The 16087-nt window shown below is 38.3% G+C and overlaps 1 protein-coding gene across 1 annotated transcript in view; it reads right to left on the bottom strand.

The window, feature by feature from the left end:
- MEGF9 (multiple EGF like domains 9) overlaps positions 1-15585 on the bottom strand; it is a 92857-nt gene extending 77272 nt beyond the window's left edge. Inside the window, exon 1 of the mRNA XM_045562251.1 lies at positions 14883-15585. Within this exon, the coding sequence (XP_045418207.1) occupies positions 14883-15465 (583 nt within the window). The 5' untranslated portion in view covers positions 15466-15585. The remainder of the gene's footprint in view (positions 1-14882) is intronic.
- Positions 15586-16087: the final 502 nt, after the last annotated feature.

Genomic DNA, 16087 nt, shown 5'->3' with positions numbered 1-16087 from the left:
ATGAATAAGGCAGTTTCCATCCTCTTATTGTTTGTGGTCTAGTTGGAAATTATGACATAGTGCTTTGAATTTCCCATTTGCATTCAAAGGTCTTTCTGACAGCATCATTCCCAGAGATAAATAATTTACTATTTAGGAGTATTTAATTATTAATAAATATTTTTTGAAGACCTACCATATATTAGGAATTAATCTAGGTGCTGGGCACACAGTACTTAAACAAAGAGAGAGACACACAAAGACAAAAACTCCCGCCTTTACGGAACTTACATTCTAGTAGTGGTGAAAGGGGAGGATTTATGCATCGATGCAGTTCAACCATTTATTGAGTATTTACTATATGCTGAACACTATCCTAGGTAGACGTTAGGAAGTGCAAACATCAGTAAGACATAGCCTATAAAACTACTTGAGAATAAGGTACAGAAGAGTCAGTTACATAGACAAGTAATAATTAAAACAAGAGTCCTTAAAAAGTAATGAAAAAAGTACAGTAATGTTAGAATGTATAAGGTACAATAGGAGGCTTCATGGATGATGTTTTTCGATGACAAATAAGTTTATCAGGTAGCCAAAGAAAGGGGTGTGGTAGACATCTATTATTCCTTTTGGCAGCCTAGTAATCATAGTATAATTTCCCACTATCTCAGAAACCCTCCCTGTTGGGAGGAATTCTCCATATTTTGAGCCTTGATACCCCACCACAGAGGTTCATAATATCAGATTCTTATTTTCTTGGTCTCCCTTACTGCCAGGGCATGGGCCAGTGATTGAGGCTCCAACAATCAGACACACCCTCACCTGGCTTAGAATTAGAAACTAATGATTCAAAGGAATAGGCATGAGGCCCTCTACCTGGTGGCAGAGGGGGAGACAAATGCAATGTGACAAGTGGCAGTAGTAGTTGCTACATCCAGTACCCAGGCCAGCAGTGTTAGTGTTGAAAACTATAGCATCTAACACCACTTAGTGGTGGTATCAGTGGCATATTCAGTGGACACGATTGGCTATTACCTCTAGGTCCATGACCTGAATTTAGTTCCCAGGGAGATTCTGTGAACTCCTCAAAACCCTTTTAATAAACCCCACTTCTGATTAAATCAACAAGTGCTGATTTCTGTTGCTTACAGTTAAGGTCCCTATTGAAACTGAATCAGGCAGAGGGAATCAGCATAAGCAAAGTAAGGAGAATCCAGTTAGCTTAGTGATTAGGAGAGGAGGCTCCAAGCCTAGACAGATTTGAATCTGAATCAAGGTTCTACATTGTACTAGCTATGAAACCTTGGTCAGTGTATTTAAACTCTCAAGACCCCAATTCCTGTTTAGTAAAGTGGGGATAATAACACATATTTCTTATTAGGTTCTTTTGAGAATTAAATGAGGTCATGGTAATTCAGTTAAAGCTCTTAGTATTTGACAAAGAGCAAGACCTTCATAGATGATTGCTTTATTAATAATAATGATGATGAAAATAAACATAGTATTTGGGGAGAGATATAAGCAACTTGATTCTGCTAGAGTTTAAAGCACAAGGAGTTTACGAAGTGAGGACAGAGATAGATCATGGAAAAGTTTTAAGTCATATTAAAAAACTTGAGCTTTATGGGCTGGGATCACTTAAGTATGATTAATAGGAGAATTACATTGAAATATATTAAATTATTAACTAGGCAAATATTAGGTTTTACATTCTGTGTATACATATATATATATATATATATATATATATATATATATATTCTCCACATCCATAGTTGTGCAGTTTGATCTGACCACTATACTTACGTACTTGCAGGATGTAAAAATATTGTTATTGTTGAGTACTAATATCATACAAATTGAAACTATTTATAGTTATTTCTAATAAACATAAATCCTCCAAAATTTTTTATATCATCTGTCAATATGTTTTGTAAGTGGATCAGATAATTGAATAATAGCTGCTCCTTTGTCTGATCTGAAGACAACTAACCTTTGAGTGAGGAGGGAAGTTCATAAAATGGGGAGGGGGAATGCATCCTGAGGCTACTGGCAGAAGTATGAGTCACATTTACAAATATGATATTCTTCTATGACTTTTATATAATCAAATATCACTTGCTATTTTTTACAATGTTTTATTTTGCATTAGCATCTTGATCTAAAGTCCATATTAAGTTAAAAATGAAAGGTTTTATTGTCAAGTCAAAAAAAATCAATACTGCCATTTCATAGTGTGTGATATTACTTGCCAAATGCTAATAAGCATTACATTGTCTCTGTTAGCACCAATCCTCTGGTACTCAATAGACAATCACATAGGTACTGTTCAGTTCGGCTTTACGTTTACCATGCTTTTCTACCTGTTTACCCTCATCTAATTTTCCCCATTATCCCCTCTCTCCACCTCCACTCCACACCGGTATCTGCCTTTGAGAAACACTCTTTGATCTAATTTTGATTTTCACAATAGCTACTGAAAAGCAACCTGGATCACTGTGTACAGCTCAGAACCAGTGCTGAGAGAAAAATGTACAAGTTTGCTGGGGGAGGTGAGCGGAGGTGACAAAAACAGAACCCAAAATGTGCTCTGTAACCACTGAATGCTTTATTTCATTTTCTGCAACTCCCATCTGCTTTGGCAGTGCAGTACAGTTTAGCCAAAGGGAAAAAGGGGCACTGGCATTTGAGTCAGACAGAACTGGTTTTGAATTCTAGATCCAACACTCAAGAATCCTATTAAGTAGGTACTATTACATTCACGTTACAGAGGATGGTATTGAAGTCCAGGAAGATTACGTGACTTTCACCTATATCTGTCTGTTGTTTTTGGCATGTTTTCAAAAATATCAGTGTGCTACTAACATAAAATTGAGTGGTAATGTCTTTCTATAGGCCCAATTTTATTTTCACTTTACTAGGTCATTTTGGCGAGGGCCTGATACCTACAAAAGATCCCAGAGGGTTACACACCCACCAGAACTGGACAATGGCTATTTCAGGGATTCTCTGAAGTCCTACCTTTGAATTTGCTTTTTAAAAATAGTTTCCAAATAGTCCAGTTCTGAGCAGTATCATTACTGCTATATCTGGCAACGGACACAGGATAATTTTGGCTTGACCCGGGCCACTCTGAAAGGAGAGGAGGTAGCCTTTACCTCAAGCGTATTGGTCCTACCCTGCACCTTAGAACCACCTAGTCTAGCAAGTTAATCTGTGACAATGTGCAAGTCTTCCTGATTATCAATGTATTATCAGTCTACAAATTTTATCAATGAAACTGGTAAGTTTATTAATCTAGAATTAACAAATTTCTTCCTGCTGTTTTTCAAACATTGTGAATAGGTAATAAAAACAGTATTAATAATAATAGCTAACTTTGAGTGTTTACTATGTACTCATTATTAATGTGCTGATTATTAAGCACTACTGAATTAAGTGTTTTATGTGCATTAATTAATTCACTTCTCTCTCAATAACACCATGGTTCATTACTGCTTTGATTTCAAAGTTCAAATTTCAGAGAACAGTGATCATTCTGTAAACTAGATATATGTTTCCTAAAGGCCAGAGCCATTCTTTGGCATACTCTTTAGCATAGCACCTAGGCCTGGCAAGGTATGAGCCAGGTAGATGGGCACCTTGACTTCTCTCACCATAGGATTGAAAAATACCAAATGCCTGGCTTGGCTCCAGACTGCTTTGGGCTTTCAGGGGCCACTTGAACCCAAGAAAAATCATGCTTGTGCTGGAGCAGACACAAGAAAAACAGTCACTGGTTTGGTTCTGTCAAAGAGTACCAAGTCTCGAGGAAAGCATCATACAGAGTCTTAAATCACTATCCAAAATACATTTACATTATTTTCAGTGACATGACAAATAATTTAAATATGGTGGATTTTTTTCACATTTTGATGTGTCATATATTTGTCTTCAGAAGAGTGCTAAATCCAACTCACATCTCTGTTTTCATAACAAATAAGTGATCTCATTTATTGCTGTGAGAAATGAAGCAATATACACAGTAATAAAATATTAAACTCAGTGATGAAAAGCTTTATGGGATCAGTTTTCTTCTGTAACTATTAGGAGGCACCTAATTTGGTAATTTGAACATAGTAGGCGCTCAAAATTTGATAACTTAAATAACAATAATAGTACCAACAGTACAACTTTAAACTCCATTTAAAAGATGTCCCATTTCAAAATGTTTAAAGGTTTGAAGTATATTATGTTAAAGAGCAGTTTCAGAACAGTACATCCATGCAGAACTATCTCAATAGCAGGGAGGAGGTTAACATATATACTGATATAAAAAATTGTTACTATAGGTAACATGAAATTGTTACCTTTAGTTAACTCTAGATTCATTTTTTGTCTTTATATTTTACATTTTCTAAAGTGAACATATATTATTTTTGTAATCATTAAAAAGACAAGTAGAATCCATTCTAAACAGATCAACCAAAAATTATGTTAAAGTGTATAAAGCACAACTTATTTATGTTGTGAGTTTAATTAATGAGATGAAAATTATTTTGTTTTCTCAAGGTAGTAAGAGAGGAAAAATAATATTAAAGGATCCTAAACCTTTGGAAAATACCATAATTGTGTATAAATTATACAAATATGTCAACTACAAAATAGCATAAAAATATATTTTGTATAAAGAAGCCACATGTAAATGTGTTTATTTCTTTGTTGTGTTTAATTAAAGCTATCTTGTTTACATTACAAGCTAATATAAACCATGTAATCTGGAAAGAACACAAGAAAACAGCTTGAATTCTATAAAGCTTTGTGTTTGAGAAAAGCCAAAGTAATTTACATGTGTTACTTCTCAGAAACCTTGGGAGACTGGAAGTGAGTAACAGGTTTCATTTTATGGTTAGGGAAACTAAGTCACTGAGACACTAAAAAAATATGTGCTCAATAACTCACAAAGTGAAGGGAAAGAAAGACTGGAATTTCGTTCTGCCATTCCACTAATTAGCTGGACCATTCACCCCTGTCTTTGTAGACAAGTTGAAGCAACAAACTAACTTAAAAGCTAAAACCAGTTGAACAGGATAGGTTTGCAGGATATACACCAACAATTCAGTATAATAATAACCAACAGCTAGACTGCTTTGTGGTTTTGGTATACTTTATAACTATTCATTAACCCACACAACATCAGTCGATGGTGGGGCTATCCTGGTAATGGTTGTTCATACAGAACTCATAAAAACACACTGTAGGATTATAACAAATATAAAGTCAAATGAGAAATCTACAGCAGAAAAAGTCCAGTACCTTCCTCTAATCAAGCCTCAATACAAATATAAAACAGGATAAATATGTTGGAATGCCAAGCCTATCCTCTTTTCCCCCATTATTTCCAGTAACCCTTCCCAAACTACCACCATTATGTCCCTGTAAATGATAGACAGGATTGAAGAGAATCTAAAAAGCTATTCAGTTCATCCAATTTATTTCAGAGCAGACAACATCTAAACTTTTCCTTTTGCTCACACACATCAAGTAAAAGCACTAGATTTTTAAACAACAAAATAATAAAAATCTAATAAGATCTCTGGTAATATGCCAGTTTCTAGGGAGCATGCAAGACTGAAACAAGTTTCCAGAATCAGTTATCTAAAGGCTCTAAAATTTACTAAATAAAGGTTATTAACATTCCCCAGCCAAGTTGAAAACATTCCTACTCCTTATCGTTTTTCTTATGACTAGGCAGAACACATTCCTTTTTCCAAATGAATAAATTTCCCCTTCCCTTGGAGCTTAGCTGTTTGCCTGGCAAAGCATCATATAGAACAGCTGTTATATTACCAGTATAAAAGTAATCCCATCTGATCTAATTGCAAAACATATGGACAGACAGAAACCAAACTTTTGGGGGCTCTGTATCTTTAAAGGAAGAAACAATCAAAGATCTTCTATTGGTAAAGACTGTGAACAATGCCATGAATTCAAATTTTGCACAATTTAAACAAGATCTCTGTCAATAAGCTACTTAGTTAATTGTGAAGTGCATGCTTTAAATTCCCTAGACAGAATGAAATGAAGACAGAACCAGCTCTGTTTTCAGCCTCTGCTGAAAATCTCAGTTAAATCTTCCCTGAAGGTACCAATCTTAGATATGTCATCCCTACTCTATGTTTAAGATTTGTCAGGCCACAGGAACAGTCTCCTTTCTTAGTTACTGTATTCAACAATATCCTTTCTTCAGAACCCCAACTCACTGAGACTAAGCAAATACCTCTAATGCAGATCAAACTTGCTGAGTCCGTAACAGATATTATAGTTAAGTGGCCCTGGGTAAAATCACCTGACTTGATTTCATATAAGTAAAGGCTTACTGAGCTTATCACAACTTTTTATTCATTTTTAAGTTTTATTCATTTATTTTTACAACTACAAGATGAAAATTGGATATATTCATTTAAAAACTCAAAAAATTCAGGAAAACACAAAGGGTAATTAAAATTACCCATAATCCCATTACTTGGCTTTAACCAATGAACATTTGGTATATTTCTTTCCTCCTATGTATATTGCTACTTAATATAATGTAAGCATTTTAATGGCTATTTCTTTATTGCAGAATTTTACAGTAGGAGAATTCCTATTTCAAAAATCTTTACTGAGAGAACAAATCCAATATATAAACCAAATGAAAGCAGGGCTGATTAAAGCGTGGGTGGTGATGTGTGGGTGAGAGGTGAGGGTTGGGGGCAAAGGGCTCACTTGGCCTCTCGACTGCGTGTACTGGCTCCCAAACACATCTGAGAAACCCTAGTACCCAAAGAATACAATTTAAAAACCAAAAATCTACTCTAACTCATTTAACAGATGAAATTACTTGCTTTTACTAGATCATAGAACTAGTAAAAGAATTAGCAAAAGAACTTAGGGTCCCACGTCTTACAGACAAGTGCTTAGCCTTTCCAACTTAGCTACTCTTTCTACAAAAGTCATCAGATGTTCATTTGTCCATTGTTGGTCTTCCTTTAAGAAAAATAGATGGGAAAAAGTTATATAACAAAAAATGAATAATTAATATAATACGCTAGATCTCAAAGAGCTCCACTTGCCCTAAATAAGTTCTTATACTGTTCCTCATAGTATTACTACGAATGAAGGAAAGTTCATTTCTAAACTAGAAGAAAAGGCCATAATTACATTATTTTCCTCAAGAATACACTGCATGTCTATTGTATCTACAACCTATCCTTTTCACTCATTCAATCACTGAATATTTAGTGAGATATTTGGGCTGGACGGTAGGGATGTAACTGTGAACAAAACAAACAGAAGTCCCTGCCCTCATGGAGTTTGTAAACCTGATAGGCTTGGGCAAAATACTTTAACTTTCCAAATCTCAGTATTTGACATTTATAAGGTAAGGATAATAATATTTAACTACTGCATTGTTTAAGATTTAAATGACATGATGTATGTAAAAAAAAAAAATCCTGATAGGTAATTAGGCATATAATAATATGTGCATTGGTTGCCTTCCCGGCCAAGTGTTAAATTTCACATTAAAAGTGAGATGTGAGAATACTAAGTATCATTGCTGCTAAAACACTGATTTGAGGCAGTAGAAGTGAAATAGCAGGTTAAGATTTTAAGGAATTCCAAACAGATTCCTACATTAGGAAAGTAAATAATATTTCAATACGAAGGAGTGAAATTTACATCAGCCCTCCCAATCATGTTCTGTAGTTCACCTTGTTATCTCCATTACCATTTAGTTTTAATTACTATTGGCCTCTTTCCATAACATTCAGCCCTGTATAGTGCCTAGGAAAGAAAATATGAAGTAAGCAATCATCTTCTCCAAATACCATTTTTCTATTGCTTAAATATGGCCAGATAATCCAGCCAAGTATTTATACTTAACAAAGTAAACTTAAAAGACAACAATTTGAAATAACTATCAAATGTGAAACCCACTAAAAACTGTAAAGATTTGGACAATATTCACCAATAAAAGTACCAACAGGGGACAGAAGTGAAGCCATTTTTCATTCAAATAATATGCAGAAATCAACAAAATATGGATGGCAAAGTCTTAGAGATTCACTGCAAACTTGTTAATTATTAGAAGCACCCTGTTCACTATTAACTTTAATTAGATTTCTACAGGGGAAATTCTGTCATTCAAAAGATCACATGTACCCTATAAAGATATACAACTATTATGCACCCATAATAATTAAAAATTTGAAATAAATTTTTTTAAATCAAACATTTGTTTCTCAATCAAATTGGCCTTTTATATTGGTATGCATCCCAAATCTACCTATCAACAAAAACAGCTCATGTTATTCATAAATATAAAAGAAATTTGCTACTTGGTTGAAGTGTTTAAATTATTTAGAGACAGATAATTTCCAGTATTAAAGTTTTTTCTTTATTGTTCCTCAGGATAAGGGGAGAAAGAGCTGGATAATAAAGAAGACTTCAGAGCAAAAAGAAAATCTTTTCTCCATTTTTTTCAAAAAGAGAATTAATACCATGTTCTGAATATTGTATAAATGACATATTCTTATTAACAGGGCTAAATAATCTAAATTAAATAGACTAAAAACAACTCAATAGGAAAAGAGTCAAAGTCACAGAGAAAGACAGGTTTTGTTCTAAGTGCAAAGTGTTCGACCCTGTGCACCCTGATACCAGGACATCTTCAAGGACTTTTTGTTCATCTAGAAAGACTTCTTGAGAGAATTAGGCTTTGAGGGGGCACTGAAGGAGGACAAAGTGGTAAATTGTTAAATAGAGAGGGTAATTTGGTTCTTTAAGGATCATGGAAAGAATAGATGGATGGGGCTAAGAATAAGAGTGAGGGGAACACATAGAGGAATTTAAATTTTAAAAAATAAGCAAGGAGAATGCAAGAAAGATTTTTTTGCTTAATGAAGAAAAAATAATAGGGGAAAATTTCTTCTGACAATAATCATCATCTATGGAACAGTGGCATTACTAGAGGGATTATTTTGACACACATTTATCATAGATACACACCTAAAAGAATTATTTTGAGTAAACCTTTACTATGATTCAAAAATATGTATCCAGACATTATCTTTTTCATCACGATTTTTTAAAAATTCCTCCTTTAAAGTTACCAGTGCAGTTAAGGTAGTCGTTTCTAGTGAAAAACAGATAAATCAAAATGTATACTTGAAAAAAGACTAAGCGATCACAGAAGAGGTGCCTATAATACAATGTCAACATTAGTAATAAAGATTTTTATATCACATCTAAAGAAAACAAACAAAAATCAAGATCAAGGCAAAAAGCATGGATTAAAGCTATTTATAACTAAAAATATCATCTAACACTGTCTTTCATCTAAACAAGGTCTTATATTTCTATTTTCTTCTGATCTATTAAGTGCCCTAGAGCAGAAATCTCTCTACCCGTAATTTACCCATCAGTAAAAACGGCACTGTGATACTTTTCTTTCATTCTTTTTATAAGGGTGCCAGGACGTCTGGAAGTTAATATATACATGTTTAGAAATACTGAGATGAAAAGTAATGAACACTTTAATTTTATGGGTCTTTTAAAAAAAATCAAGATAAAAAGACCTAGTCAGATTATTTCAGTGTGTAAATTTTCAACTAGCCAGAAGGCTTCCTGGGGACATAATTCAGGAGATTTGAAACTAATGTTCTGGAGTTTATGCTGGTTCAGAAAGTCCTAACAAGACTAAGGAATTTCTATAGAAAGCTAGGAACTTAGGCCAGGTATAAGATATAGTAAATTTAGAAGTCCCTGGGCCTGGCCCTAAAAAGAATACAAATTTCTCTATAACAGACCAGCTCAGAACCCAATTAAAGGAAAAATAAGAGCTCTAATTTAATATTACTATTGTAAAACATTGCAAAACAGAAAATTCAAGGAGGTAAATGAATACCACACAATGCAGCAAAGGGAGTAAATGCTAAGAACAGTAGAAATTTTCTCAGGTTAATATCCAAGGACCAATATTTCTAGCAAAATGGTTTTGTAATTTTCTCTTCTAGGCAACTATATTTCTTTAAATGCCAATAATACAGATTCTGGAGCCAGACTGACTAGGTTTGAATATCGGTTCCACCATAGCTTGGCTTCTCTAGGATTTCAGTTTCCTTATCTATAAAATGAGGATAATAATAGCATCTAACTACTCTGAGGATTAAATGAGTTAATATATCTCAGGCACTTAGAATAGTGCCAGGAACACAGTAAGTGTGTTTGCAATTGCTATTACAATGGTCCACAATCCCTCAAACCTGATGCTAAATACCAGAAACTCCAAAACCAAAAATTTTTCTGTAACTCATTTGGTGGCAAATACCTGCCCTGCCCTGAATGCATTTGGTAACCAAATCTGACCTGAGCAAATGTAAGACTATTTACAGTCTTTATTTATCCCACTCAGTATGAATATACATGCATTTTACTGTAGATATCTTAATGTGTTTGATTATAGGATGCTGCCTCAATTCACTGGGATGTATTTATTAACTTCCTAAAATCTCAATAATTCTAAATTCTGAAACACATTCAACTCCATGAGTTTTGGATAAAATACTGTGGATCTATATTACCTTTGAAGCCTGAACAGTTTCTACTTCCTTAAAATAAATGGCATCTTTTTAAATAACCACAGGAAGTAAGATCCTAAACCTAGTAGTCCTAGTAGTAGAGCACATTAGGATGAAGAATACATTTCCCAGTACAGTTAGGAGGGTCCTGTATTCCCAGGATATTCAAGTATAATCCATTTTAATATTTTACTTACAGTAGTCACAGTAGTCAGAGTTTTCAAATTCTAAATTCTAGGGCTTGCTTAAACAAAGTCTAGTCTCATCACTTAGATCACAAATAAATAATTAAGGCTCTTTGGGGGGGCATATATGTGCCTTGAATCATGCATACTAAATCATCATAGAACTTTAGAGCTGAAAGAGACTCTTCAGAACTAATCTAAACTATCATCCCTTCCCTTCCCTTCCAAACTGTTTTGTCATTCATAAATTTACTCTCCCTTATGAGGTAAGAATAACCTGCCCTAACTTGTCCTTAGACGCAGTCTATAGGAACACCCTGCAGGTAAATGTGAATAAACTGGGTAGAGTACACTGACAGACTTGGGATCTAGAAGGATGACTTGAATCTAACACAACCAGTCTTATAAATTCAGTAAATGTCTCAGATTATACTTTAGAAAACAACAAGAATTTCCAAGTCCAGAATGAAGGAAGACTCATCTAGCATATATTAAAAGATAAATAAAGACTGAGCTATCTTAATGAACTCAATGAGTCAGCAACATCATATGGCTGCCAAAAAAGCTACTGTGATTAGGGACTAACCACATCAACAGCAGAATCCCATCGAGAAAGAACAAGGCAATGGCCCTCTCTGCTATGAGCTAGTTAGAGCACATCTGGAATATTACAGTCAGCTCTGTTCCACATTTTAGGAGAGACAGAGAAAGACTGAAAAAGACCAGAGGAGGGATGACCAGGATAGTGAGGAGATTTGAAACCATGTCACATAAAGACCAGTTGAAGAAGCTGAAGTTACTTAGCCTAGACTCAGAGGGAGCATAATCACTGTCCCTAAGAACTATCATGGCACAGAGACAGCAGACTTGTTCTGCATGGCCCCAAAAGGCAGAACCAGATTAGTCAGTTAACTACAGGGAGAAATGTTTCAGTTAAGCCCATGGAAGTATTTCTTCAAATGTAGGGCCATGCTAGGAGGTAGTGACTTCTCAGGTCCTGTCTAGCCCTAAAGGTCCATAATTTTAAAAATAAAACATTTGCCATTACCTCAATGTCGTACTGCTGATTATTATTACTCTCTATTGTCACAGCATCTCTCTTCACCCCGCTTAAAATGCCCTAACCAACCAACACATCAGCAGAATGTTTTGCCAGGTTTGGGGAGGAAAGTGCCTGCTTGCTGGGCAATTAGTTTCAGTTTTCAGATCACTGTCCCTGTAAACAAAAGAGGGCCCTAATTGAGGGCCAGGCAAGAGTTCTTAGCTAGATCTCTATGAAAGAAATTTTCATTAATTCAAAAAGCAGCTATAAGACCTATCCAATCAAATAATATATTATCAATGGCACTCAGTCCTTATAAGAACAAACCCTTATAAGAAAAAACCCTGCACAACCATCTTCCCAAATGCCAGGGTATCCAACTTTGCAAGCCAAACTAGCTCTCTCAAATTCAATTAGAAGTTTTCCTTCTGCCAAAGAGACATGTTTACTGTTTAAAGTAGGTTGGAACCCATGCTCACATAAAAAGTCCACACTTGATATCACTGTAAAGCTAAAATTGCCTATCAATAGGCCCACAAAGTCAGTTCAGCTGCTGAGAACTAGACACAGGCAATGTAGAGAAAACTGACAGAAAAGTACAAACTATAGAATATTTAAAACACAGAATTATCAAAATTGGACATTCTTCTAAAAATCTTTTGGCACTCAAAGACCACCATAGATGTAAGTATAATGTCGGTCCATGGCAATTACTAAAACCTTTGAACAACAGTTCAGATGGCAAATATTAATCAGTCCAGCTTTACTTCACTTGAAATTGATCTGGATTCTAAGAAACTCCAAAGTATTAGAGAATATAAATATATGATGGACTTAACAAGAACACCCTGTGCTCCTTCTCTGTGCTTTATAAAGTGAAGCCCAGAAGCAATCGAGGTGTCCATAAATAAGGGATTGGTTAAATAAATTATGGTACATTCTTACAATGGAAAATGCAACTGTTAAAAAGAATAAGGTAGACTCTAGGTACCGACGTGAAAAAAAAAAAAGTCCATGATACATAATTAAATGGATACCACAAGTTGCAAAACAATATGCATGGAATTATTCCGTTTTGATTTTTTTAAATCTATTTTAAAATAACCTGTGTGTATGTTCATATATGCCCAGCAAAATGTTTGAATAAAGATCCAACAAACTGCCAACAGTAGTAACCTCTAGGGACTGACTGAAACTAGGAGGCAGTAAAGGAGTGACTTTCACTTTTTCCCTTGTATACTTCTGGTTGTTTGTATATTTTTGCCAGTAGGGGTTACCTTTGTGGTTTAAAAATAACAATACAAAAATAATAAAAGTAAAATAACATCAATTATACAGACTTATTTATCAGATACTAACCAAAGTAAGTGATCTTGCTACTTAAGTGCTACTGTGTGCTTACAATCCCAGAAAATCTAATTCATCCTTTTTCTATTATATTTTACTAAAACAAGTAAAAATCACAAGTCCCTACTAGTTTTCGCAAATGCTTTCTATCCCTAAAATAAAGGGGGTGGGGGCCTAGGCCTGGCCATCAGCATAGCTAACACATATAGTGCTTATTCTGCACCAGGAACAGTTATAAGCACTATAAATGTATTAATTTATTTAATCGTCACAGCAATCCAATAAGGTAAGTACTCTTATTCACTTCATTTCCCAGTTGAAGAAACTGAGGCCAGGGAGGTTAGGTGAGCTAGCTGCCCAAGCTTACACAGCTAATAAGGGGCAGGCAGAGTGAGGATTCAAACCTCAGATTAAACTCCAGAGTCCATACTCTCAACCACTATGCTTGTTATATGTCAATCTCTCTAAATGAAGGCCAAAAAGGGTTACAAGTAAAACCTAGCTAGTTAATACACTCCAAATTGGAAGAGATGCAAACTTGGCTTTTTACGGGTGAATAATTTGAATTCCTACCTATGTCATTGCCAACCCAAGATTCAAGACTGTATTAAGGCTCATAAATAACCACATGAGAAAATTGTCTACAAACTCAATTATAGTCCAAAGTCCATACCTGATTCCACAGTAAATTACTGAGCCTAATATTTAGGTCAGAGATCCAGCTAGACAAATGGTTTGGACAAATTTCCACCCCAACTCAAAGCAAAACAACTCAGAAACTCTTGCCTAACATCTTAACATGGTAGGTTTTATTTGTTCAGTTCCAGGCCCACTCTACATTTAAAAGAGGAAAGAATAGGAGCTGTTTCTAACTTTGCTTTAAGACTTCAACCAGTAGGAAGAGCCTTATTTTCTACAGGGACTCAAACAGAAATTGACATTTATCAGCATCAGCAAAATTGAACACACTAACTTAAGGAGACAAAAATGGGCATCCCCGCCTAAACTGTGTATTTGTCCAAACATATTGACCTTGTAATTGAGGAAGAAAAAATAGTGCAAGGAAGGGATTTAACCTAATTTACACATGTGCTCAACCTAGATACACACCTGTCCCAAATGACCTACTGAATCCACTTATTTGCAGGGAAAACATGGATTACAACGCCTTTTTTTTACTTTTATTTTTTGGCCTCAAGTGGTCCGTACTACTGTTTGTAAGCAAAATCCTCTCAATATCTCTTTCACCTGTCACACACACATCTGATATTTACATAAACAAGAAAAAATGAACAAGGAAACTGGAGCTCTGGGAGGAATCCCTTATATTCAGCTTTGATCCATTGGTTGAAGGAGGTACTATGCTGGCTTTCAAACTTCCCCAAATAACCAGGCAAAGTGGCTGTGAGCGAAACCAACCCAAAAGTTTGTGCCCATTCCGGGTCTCTGACAAAGGCCAGAAAGCCCTGTTTGGAAGGAGATGCGGTATCTTGCACACAGCATCCACCCCCTCCCGAGGGAGCACAGCCCAAGGGGGACAAAAGACTTTCCAGATTAGAAGTGGGGGCGGGGGGCGCTAATGGAGCTTAGACCTCCCCTTGGGAGCCGAAATCTGGGGAGCGTTTGGGGCAAGAAATGATAAATTACAGCCAAGAGCCCAACCTTGAATGGCAGAGGCTGGGGTAAGGATGGGGAGGGTCCTGCCAGGGAGGAAGCGCTGGGACTCACCTGGGGGAGGCGGAGAGGGGGCCTTGGTGGCAGGTGGGGTGGGCAGGACGCTGCTGCTGCTGGGAAGAACGGGGGTCGGGGTCCGGGGAGTGGTGGGTGCCGGAACAGTGCTGGCTACAGGGGTGGTCGGCGCCGGGCCAGTGGTCGTCGAAAGGGTGGTCGGCGCAGGTCTGGTCGGCGCCGGAGGGGTGGCCGAAGTGCGTTCCCCCGCGGGAGGGGTGGTCGGCGAGGGGCCGAGCGGCGCCTGAAGGGTGGTCGAAGCAGGTCCGGCTGTCTCCCGAAGAGGGGTGGTCTCCAGAGACTGGGTTGAAGAGCTCGCAGCCAGGGGTCGGCGGGCGGTAGCGCGCGGGGGTCCAGTCCTCCGGGCCTGGGCCGTGGGAGCCGTCGCCTTAGGGAAAGTATAGCTGGGTTCGCCCCGCAGCCCCGGGCCCGGCGACGCGTCCACCTGCCCCGCGGCCCCGCCGCCACCGGTGACATTCTCCGCCGAGACGGCTGAGGCAGCGGCGGCGGCGGCGCAGTACAACAGGGCGAGGCCGCCCAGGCTCGGCAGGCTCCTCATGGCGCGCTCGGCTCCGCCATTCATTCATTCAGCCAGTCGGTTGGTCAGTCATCTTCTCCCCACTGCAACCCGACCGAGGAAGCAGCCGCCGCCGCCGCCACCGGGATCACCATCGCCACCTCCCTCTGACAGGCGGCCGGCCCCGCGGGCGGGCCCCAACGCGAAGGGAGAGACTGGACCGAGCGCGGACAGCCCGCCCTCCTCGATTGGCAGCCGGGCCTGACCAATGGGAGACCACGCCAGCCCACGTGATCCGCCCGCTTCCCGGCCTCTTTGTAGCCCCGCTGGCCAATCATAGGACGTCCAGGGGAGGGGGCGGTGCGTAAGGCGGGAGGAGGGTGGCGAGAGCCCAGCTCCAGCCCGCCGGGCTCGCGGCGGCCCCGGCTTTGTCTACCCGAGGAGCGGGGCGAGGGCCTCGGGCACCGGGCGCTGCGGAGCAGACAAAGGACGCGCCCCGAGCGGCCGAAGCCGGGCCAAGTCATCTGCTCTACCGGGCTGTGAGCGCGACCCGGGGCGGGAAACCCGCTCTCGGGAGTGTCCCCGCCCTCCTGAACAATGGGGCGCCGGCGCCGCACCGGGCTCGGGTGGGGACTGGGCTGGACCCCGCGATGGGCGAGGGCGGCAGCCGCTAGGATGTAGAGCTCAG

The sequence above is a fragment of the Lemur catta genome, chromosome 10 (assembly GCF_020740605.2).
Source record: "Lemur catta isolate mLemCat1 chromosome 10, mLemCat1.pri, whole genome shotgun sequence".
In the NCBI taxonomy this organism is placed as follows: domain Eukaryota; kingdom Metazoa; phylum Chordata; class Mammalia; order Primates; family Lemuridae; genus Lemur; species Lemur catta.
The sequence above is the reverse complement of the archived record's forward strand: the minus strand, read 5'-3'. Positions and strand labels throughout refer to the sequence as shown.